Source organism: Galeopterus variegatus, unplaced genomic scaffold, assembly GCF_000696425.1.
Source record: "Galeopterus variegatus unplaced genomic scaffold, G_variegatus-3.0.2 Scaffold304, whole genome shotgun sequence".
Lineage (NCBI taxonomy): Eukaryota > Metazoa > Chordata > Mammalia > Dermoptera > Cynocephalidae > Galeopterus > Galeopterus variegatus.
The window spans coordinates 1-10,116 of NW_007726415.1; the positions used below are offsets into that span (position 1 = coordinate 1).

Consider the following 10,116-nt stretch of genomic DNA (forward strand, 5'->3'; position numbering starts at 1 on the left):
AGGATAGACAAAGAGATGAATGGAACAGAATTAAGTGCCAAACCGTAATCGAGTATATATGAACACTTATTCTGTGCAAAAGTGGCAAAGCATGGGGAAATAAGAGTCTTTCAAATAAATAGTGCTAGGTTATCTCCATGTCCATATTAATCCTACCTCATTATAGTCACAAAAGTTAATTCTAGATGGACTATACATCTAAATATAAAAAGCAAAGAATAAAGCAGCCTGAAGACAAGGTAGAGAAAATATGCGCGAACACTTCTACAACACAAAAAGCACCCATAAAAAATTGATAAATTGAATTTCATTAAAATTTACAACTTCTGTTGATCAAAAGAGACCATATAGGAAACAATAAAAAAAGCCAAAGAATGGGAGAAGATACATGCATGACATATAATCACCAAAGGGCTCATTTTCAAAATGCATCAATAAGTTTTACAAATTAAGAAGAAAAAGACAAAACAACTCAATTGTTTTATTAAACGGGCAAGAGATTTCAACAGGCAAATCACAAAACAGGAAAATCAAAAGATCTGTATATATTTTTAAAAGTACTCAACCTCATTAATCATCAGTAAAATGCAAACTAAAAAGACAATGGATTACCAATATACTTCTACCTAAAATAAAAGAGACAGTACTAAGTCCTGTCAAAGATATGAAACAACAGGAACTCTCATATTCCCTGCTGAGTTACTAAACTTATATAACCACTTTGGAAAACCATTTGACATTACTTAGTAAAAATGAACATATACAAACACTATGAATCAGCATTTCACTCCAAGTCATTTACCCAACAGATATGCAAACTAATGTGTAGTACACCCACATAACAATAGTGCACCCACAATAATTACAAATGGCATTATTCTCTACATAGCAGCATTATTTATAATAGCTAAAAATGAAAAAATTCAAACACCCATCATTAGTTAAATGGATTAATAAATTGTAGTATACGCACACAAAGGATTAAAAATAAAATAAAGGGCTGAGCCCATGGCGCACTCGGGAGCACTGCTGCGCTCCCGCCGCAGGTTCAGATCCTATATAGGGATGACCAGTGCGCTCACAGTGCTCACAGGCTGAGCGCGGTGCAGCCGGTCTCAAAAAGGACAAATAAATAAATAAATAAATACATAAATACATAAATAAAAATGAACTATTGCTACACGCAAAGTGGATGAATCTCATAAACATAATGTTGAACAAAAGAAGCCAGAGACAAAGGAATACATATGGTGTACTTACATTTATACAAAATTCAAAAAAGACAAGACTATCCTAGTATCAAAAGTCAGTGTGGGGAATTTGAAGAGTAGCAAGAATAGCAATTGGGAAAGCAGCACAAGGTGGGGGTTACTAAGGTACTTGTAACAATTTATTTCCTGACAGATGATAGTAACATAAGCATGTTCATTCTTTCACTGAGCTTTCATACTCTGTATTTGTGCTATAATTCTATAAAAAATGTGAATACATATGCATGTGTGTTTGTGCATGTGCATGTGCACATATATGATTTAACCCCAAGAATGAAGGCTAGTCCTTTCTAGAAATGTTTTTTAATCATGATAGACAGGATAATATTTGGCTATTGTTCCAATGATATGTTACGTATAACTTTGCAGATTTATTTCGGAAGTTTATATTTTAAAATTTTCATCATCCTCCCTAAAGGCCCAATTTTATCATTTTACTATTTGTGCATGTTTTAACTTTTATTGGAAACAGTAACATGTACATGCACTATATTGCAATGGATTACAATGTTTTATCAGTTTTTTACCAAGCAACGTTTCATCTATTTTTTTTTCTTTGGTGGTTGGTTGGTGTGGGGATCCAAACCCTCAATCTTGGTTGTGATCAGCACCACACTCTCCCAAGTGAGCTAACTGGTCACCTCAGCAGTCAATGTTTTAAAATCACTCAATATGTTTCAGGTTAGACTGAAATACAGTAACCCTGATTCGGAATAGACTCTGAAATATAATGACACTGATTTTTATACAAGACTAGCCCAAAATATCAAAACAATAATTATGAAATGTAATCACAAAATATATAATTAACCTATATTCCAAAGAATTCTTACTATATCTTTGTATTTTTTGTATATTTTTTCACAACATTAAAAAAGGAAAAAGTAAAACAAGTAAGAAACAAATACTTATGCATACCTCATGTTTTCAGCTGAATCTTCTGGCATTGGAGCAACAGTTTGTACAGCTGGAAGGTTTTTGCTGGTAGCACCATTCACAAAACTAGAAGAGGAGGAAGAGGAGGAGGACCCTGAATCCACGGCACCTGTTCCCAAAATAATAATTTTTAGCCTTGAACATAAATTTATTTACCAAAATAATTTTAATTATGTCATTACTACCTAATTTTGAAAAAATTACTCATTTGTAATTCAAAACAGAATTTTACAATTAAAAATCATTTGGCCATTAGTATACAAAGACTTTTTTATAATTTTAAATTAACAGCTGTTGCATTAAAATCCAGGTCATTTACTCATGTTAATGTAACAAAACTACATATTACACATGGGGTACAAATAAAAGACATCAATGAATGAAAAATTTTAGATAAAATGAGGCTGACAAAACAATGTAAATTTAAATGTGAAAAATTTATCTCTTTTCATTGCTATGTTGTAATATTTTTAGTGTTCATCTAAGACTTAGTTTACAATGAACTGTCTTTTTAGATAAAATGAGGCTGACAAAACAATGTAAATTTAAATGTGAAAAATTTATCTCTTTTTATTGCTATGTTGTAATATTTTTAGTGTTCATCTAAGACTTAGTTTACAATGAACTGTCGGAGCATAAATTTGTGGCACTACAGCATAAATGCTCATTTTCTTAAAGTGATTGCTTAAAAGGAGCTATAATGAGCAAAACTGTACCTGATTTTAAAATAACGAGTTTTCCTCAACAATGATGATATCATTTTAGAACGTATTTCTCTATAATATACTATGTAAGTATATTTAACAGGCATGGAGTCGAGGGACATCTAGTGTTCCTAAATATTATTATATCTTATACTAATTCCCATAACACTGAATTGATTACTGGCATTTCCACTATAAGATTTTACAGCACCCATGTGCCAGTTTAGAAGTTGGCCCACAATTTACATTTACATATATTTATACACACACACACGCACACACACATACATACATATACATATTTCGAAGGAGGAGGTTTATTACTTTTTATTTTTCATTGTAGTATTATATACTTTACACTATCACTACATCTCTTGCTACCATCATTTTCAAAATCTATTGTTAATCTATTAATTCTTTAAATAGAAATTAAATGAAATCATCATAACTTGTCTCATATAAAGATAAAAAACAAGTGATTTAATTTTTTGTTTATCTAACTTTTAACAAAAATAAGGACTTTATTCAATAAACAACAGTAACTGTAGATTTTTTTTTCCTACTAGATCGGCATATTTTAAAAACCTTAGCACTTTTTGGGTATATACCTTGGTAAAAGAAAAACAGTTTTATCCCTATTTCTAGAAAGCCACATGAATATAAAAAATAAAACTGTGTTACTGAAAAGAAAGACTTATTAAGGTCTTCAGACAAGCCAGATATAAATATTTATTTATAATATAAATAAATAAAAGATGTTATATTCTTTAACACAATACCATTAATGATGTTCATTTGCTAATATAAATATGTTTAATAGAGTACATTCTACTTACTACAACCCCATAAATGTGTTGTTCATGATATGTCAGACTCAGGTGGTATGATAAACAAGATAGATACAGAAAGCACAAAGAAGAGCTACAAAATTAATAAAAATGGGAAGAATCTAAGTAATGATAATAAATGGAAAAGTTCAAGGCTATACAGTTTGGAGAAGAGAAGGCTACTATAGTCAGGGAAGAAAAGTCAGGTATCATCTTGCGTTGTATAAATACCTAAAATGGAATCACAAAGATTTGGGTAAGGATTTATTTAGCTAATAATAAACAGGAACATTTCTGGAAATTTACAAAAGAAAAAAAGGTTATTTTAGGCAGGCTTTTATAATTTGTAGTGTTTTGAATTTTTTGTTCCTAGAATCATTAGGAAATTGTTGGACGATGAATTGGATACGATTGTAATCTAAGTATATAAATTAATTCAGTGTCAAACAATGGTTCTTATTCACATGCACTTTTTATCAAGTTGAGGTGCTTGCATGTTGTCAACGTTGTTAGGGGAGCTCTGCCCTTCCTTAAGTGATTCAGGAACGAATATACATTAAGATTAAACCAGTAAATGTCACCAAATCTATTTTCTGTCACTAACATTTTTAGTGTCACTAACATTTTAGTACATCTTGATATTCTTGATACAACTTACTGATTTTTACATATCAAACTTAAATGTTCAAATTTTCTTTTGCTCCCCAAATATATTTCAGTAATATGATTTTAATCTGTGAGTAAATAACACTGTGTTTTGAGAAGACTCAAAACAGGAACCAGTATTGTCCTCTAAAATGACCACTAAAAAAAGCACCCTAAAACTACAGACAAATTCTGAAAAATCATAACAAATTACAACCTTCTTAAGGATTAAGATAGTCTTAAATGATCAGGGTATTTTAATTAAGATCAAATAAGCAGAAAAATGAAGATATAGAAAACAGAAAGAAAAAGATGAGGTATCACAAAAATATATAAGGACAATACCTGTTGTATTAATCATACTTTTTGGTGTAGCTCCAGTAGCAGCAAATATATTAGAGGTACTGCCTGTTGGCAGTCCACTTCCAACAGTAGTGGCTCCCACAGTGGTTACAGCTAAGCTACCTGGAGGAGGCTTCTTCACAGGCACCACCACACTTCTGCAAAGAAAGAAATGACAGAAGATAACAAACATGAATTTTAAGATGATCTCTAATACTGTTATGGCAGATCCACATGGTCAATTATCAAATTTCCTTTTTTCTCTCTCTTTCTTTACTTTAATATTTTTAAAAAATATTAAATTCCTGAGCCCAAGTTCATTGGTGAAAAGGATGTGGACATTAAAGATATATTTTAAAGTGTATTGACTACTAAAATTCATTTGGCAAACATTTATGTAGAATCTGGGGCATACAGGAGGATGTGCATAGGATGGATATATGCAAATAGTATGCCATTTTCTATCAGGGATTTGAGCATCCACAGATTTTGGTATCTGCACAGGAGGTCCTGGAACATATCGCCTGTGAATATTGAGAGACAACTGAACTTGAAACTTTTTTGTGACCAAAGGTATTACAATCTTAAATAATTTTATTTATGCTCCCCCCAAATTTCTTCATTATCCCTTTCTGGATACTTTCCCAACATATCGCCTGTGAATATTGAGAGACAACTGAACTTGAAACTTTTTTGTGACCAAAGGTACTACAATCTTAAATAATTTTATTTATGCTCCCCCCAAATTTCTTCATTATCCCTTTCTGGATACTTTCCCCTTTTTTCTTTATGGATGTCGGAGTCAAATTCTTCAGACACAACCTTGAACTCTCAACTACCTAATTACTAAAAGCACACATTATGCTTTCAATCCCTACAATGGCCAGTCTTCATCTCATGCCTTCATTTATTGAGAGGCAGTGTGACATTGTGGAAAGAATATACGATGTGGCATCAGAAGATTATGCCTTGATAACTGGATCACTCTCAAGCTGTCTGATCTTAAATTTTAGATTCTCACTGAAAAAATGGCAAGACTAATGTTGCCTACTTCGCATATAACTGGAGTACTAAATGAGAGTATATTTAAAAGGAACCTGTCAATTATGAGGTGTCTTATAAATGTTAACATTTATTACCACTGTCTAAACTGTAGGACCCAAAGTTTCTAATTACAATGATCTACATAAAGGTCAATAGAAAACAAAAAGGAGAAGATACTAATATTTGGGGCTTATCACCAAAACTCTTCTCTAAATTTCTAAACTAATGTGAGATGCACTGTTTTACTGTCTGTCTAGCAAGAAAACAAAATCAACAATACTTGATTCAAAAGTAAGTCATTAATGAAACTACACTTTTTTCTTACCTCCCATAAAAATTCTTAAGGATAAAATAAAGAAACATAAGCTAACTGACAGTGCTGTGGGATGAATCTGTAGATGGTGGAAAAACTATTACTAAGGATTCCTGATTAACAGATTATTACCAATTTGGGGCACAAACCCTCTGTAACAGACTACTACTGGTATCTTGTTCAGTGTAGAGTCTATGACATATAAGTTATATTATAAAAAATAAGTTACATAAATAAGAGAAAAAAATTTATATATCAAAATCCTGTAATGATGGCTTATAAATAGAACACAAAAACATTAAGTGCTGGCCTACTAAAAACACCTGAAAGCATTGAATTAATAGCAATTGATGTGAAAGACTCCAGACATTTCATTGACAGCAAACTCAACAGAGTTTGATAGTATGCCATGGTATATAAATATAGTGGCACAGCAGTTAAAAGCCCAGTTTTTAATGTCATGTAGACCTGGGTTAGAATTCTACTTCCAATACCTATTAACTATGTAGTATTGTGCATATAAATCTCTCTAAGCTCCATTCTCCTCCCCATTGAAATGGGGTGCATAGTTTATACCTCATAAGATTGTTACAATGATAAAAGAAGACAATGCATATAAAATGCTTAGCACACTACCTAGAATATTGTAAGCGGTTAATACATTTTGGCTATTATTAGCATTGCTATGGCTCCCAAAAGGGTTGATGTAGTCTATGTCTCCATCAGCAGCAGTACCTAGATAGAAAGAAGCAATAATCCTGCCATTGTCATTCCTCTTAAACAAAATCCTATGTGCAGTTATAGGCACCACATTTCAAGAATAATGACAAACAGTATCATGACCATAAAAGAACATTTAAGATGACAGTAGTTATGGAAAACAAATCATAAGGAAAGGCTACAAGATTAGAAAATTATAGTAAAAGAGAAAGCTCTTAAACAAAATCCTATGTGCAGTTATAGGCACCACATTTCAAGAATAATGACAAACAGTCTCATGACCATAAAAGAACAGTTAAGATGACAGTAGTTATGAAAAACAAATCATAAGGAAAGGCTACAAGATTAGAAAATTATAGTAAAAGAGAAAGAAAAAAATATTATAATTTTTAAAAATCTGAAGGTATGTGATAAGAAAACAAGATGAAACTTCCAGATATCTGAAAATACTAACTCAGGACCAAGAAGAAGAAGAAATCTCTAGTAATTTTATGAGCTCCAATCACTGATATGTTCAAATGGTTAGGATGACCATGTGACAAGGGTTTTGTTGAGAGAAGTAGGAGCTAGATTTGACTGATTTCTCAGATTGTTTTCTAAATCTACACTTTTATGAATTTGTGAAAACTACTTCCCTTTGATTAATTTTTTATCTAGACTCAGAATACTACACATTCTTGTCCTTAATATCATTTCTTCACCAACACTATCCACTATCTATTTTCTAACATTGCAAACCATTCTCTGTCCTAAGCAATCATTTTGCAAATAATTTGAAAGATCATATTTATCAATATGTGTTGATAACAAATTAAGTATCTTTCAGAAAGTTATTTAGTACTGACAACTACTTAAATTAGAAGGTAAAAAATTTCAACTCTTACAAAATCTTCTATCGGGTTGATTCCTCAGTATTTCTCACTGGTTAACTATTCCATCTACACCAAAAAAGTCTATCCATGAGTGTAAGTACCCATTGTATGTACCCATTTAGGGTGCATAATACACTAAAATACACACAAATTAGAGGGGTACATATTTTTTTTTCTAGAGTGAGCAAATAACTTTAATCTGAATTTCAAAAACATACAGCCACAAAAAAGTTAAGAGCACTAATCTAAACTATTCATGTATTATGCTCTTCTTGTAGATCTGCTATTCATTCTGACAGATACCTAGAATCCTCTACACTACATACACACTCTTTACCAATTGCATTTTTTTTACCTCAAGAATATTCTTTCCATGCTTTCCCACACTATTACAAATTTCTGTCCCATACCTTTAAGACTGCAAATTACAATGAAGTGGATAATTCCTTTACACTGCACATAATCTATACACACTCCAAGGTTGTAATGGTTATCATCAAAAAAAGTGCAAGCCAGGAAATAAATCAGTAACTCACTTTAACAAAACTTTTCATTGAGTGATTGGTTACATACTTTTAATACATTGAGTGATACATAATACACATAAGTGTGAAGTCTTCGATCATTGAATTTATCCTATCTCAAAGCCAGAGATCTGGGGTGTGATCTAAAATTTATTCATTCATTCACTCATTCATTCATTTAACAAATATATACTGAGCTCTGCAATGTGTATGGGACTACTCTAAGTTCTAGACATATAGCAATGTATAGAACAAAACCCCTGCCCTTAAGAAATTTACATTCCAATAGAAGGAAACATAAAATACAATAACATAAATGAGTAAATATAGTATATCAGTGGTAAGTGCTATGCAAAAAATAAAGCATGGATAAGGATAGGAAATATTGTTGAAAGGGTGGCTTGCAGAAGACAGACAACAAAGGTGGCATTTGAGAAAACATTGAAGGGGGTGAAGGCATAAGCCATGAGCATATATAGGGAGGAGTGTCACAGGCAGAAGAAACAGCAAGAATGCTAGTGTGACTAGAGAAGAAGGAGCAACATGGAGAGTTGTAAGAGATGAGAGAAATAATAGGAGCTCAGCCTATAGGGCCTTGTAATCCTTTGTATAGTGGCTGGTTTTTACTCAGAGTGGAATAAGAAGCTATTAAAGGATTATAAAGAGCAGGGAGATATGACCTTAGGTTAATAACAGGATCACCCTGATCACCGTGTTGAAGATAGTCTTAAGGGAGACAAGGGAAGAAGTGGGAGACTGGTTAGGAGAATACTACAATAATACGAGCAAGAAGTGATGGTGGTTTGGATCAGAATAGCAAAGAGAAACTAGAGAAAAGTGGGTCAGATTTTGGCTATATTAAGAAGGCATAGCAAACAGGATTTGAAGAAGGGCTGCAAGTGGGCTTGAGAGAAAACTCAAAGATGATGCAAACATGTTTGCCTTAAGTAACTGGAAGGTGACTTGCCATTAACTAAGATAGGGAAGACTGTGATTGGACCAGCTCTTTTACACCTACTTTTTCATACCTGTTAAGCTATTAATCATCCAAACAGCAATGTCAAATAAACAATTAGATAGATCAGTCTCTAGTTCAGAAGAGAGGTTTGGACTAAGATATAAGTAAGGGAGCCATCGGCATACAGATGCTATTTAATGCCAGGAAAGCACCTACTTTTTCATACCTGTTAAGCTATTAATCATCCAAACAGCAATGTCAAATAAACAATTAAATAGATCAGTCTCTAGTTCAGAAGAGAGGTTTGGACTAAGATGTAAGTAAGGGAGCCATCGGCATACAGATGCTATTTAATGCCAGGAAAGCGGATGAGATCACCAAATAAGTGAGTGCAAATGGATAGGAGATGTGGTCCAAGGACAGAATCTTGAGGGGGGGCTCCCATTAAGTAATTCTGTGAATTTTGTAAAACCAAGGATACTATATTATCTGTGTACCTCATGGTTTGTCCTAAGTATAAAGTGGGATACTCAAGATAAGAAAGGGCTTTTAAATAGTAACTGATTAATGCAAATAAATTTTATAATTATTTCTGGCAGCCTATAAGAATCCCTTTCTTCACTTTTTTCCCTTCCACATATTGGCACTAACAGATTAGGGGATACAATTACACTGATAAATTTAGGGGATACAAAGACAACTAAGACATGCCTCATGCCTTGGAGATACCTGAAGGGAATATGATAGACAAACCAAATTGTGCAATATATTTCAATAATTGTCCTTATCAAAGTTATGCCCGGGCCTTTCTGGAACACAGGATGTGCATTACCAGGGAAGACTGAGCTGATCTAAAAGAATCAATAGAGATACTTTCCATCTATACCTAACTTATAGAAGGTCTTTGTCATGAAGGAGTGTTGAATTTTATCAAATGCTTTTTCAGCATCTATAGAGATG

General features: G+C 32.7%; 1 protein-coding gene across 1 annotated transcript in view; it reads right to left on the reverse strand.

Moving 5' to 3' along the window:
* Window positions 1–2,189: 2,189 nt before the first annotated feature.
* Window positions 2,190–10,116, reverse strand: part of LOC103586076 (neurobeachin) — a gene marked incomplete at its 3' end in the record, with an annotated part of 263,314 nt that continues 255,387 nt past the window's right edge. Inside the window, exons 30-31 of the mRNA XM_008567211.1 lie at window positions 4,729–4,883; window positions 2,190–2,316 (exon numbers count right to left, since the gene is read on the reverse strand). Of these exons, the coding sequence (XP_008565433.1) occupies window positions 2,190–2,316; window positions 4,729–4,883 (282 nt within the window). The remainder of the gene's footprint in view (window positions 2,317–4,728; window positions 4,884–10,116) is intronic.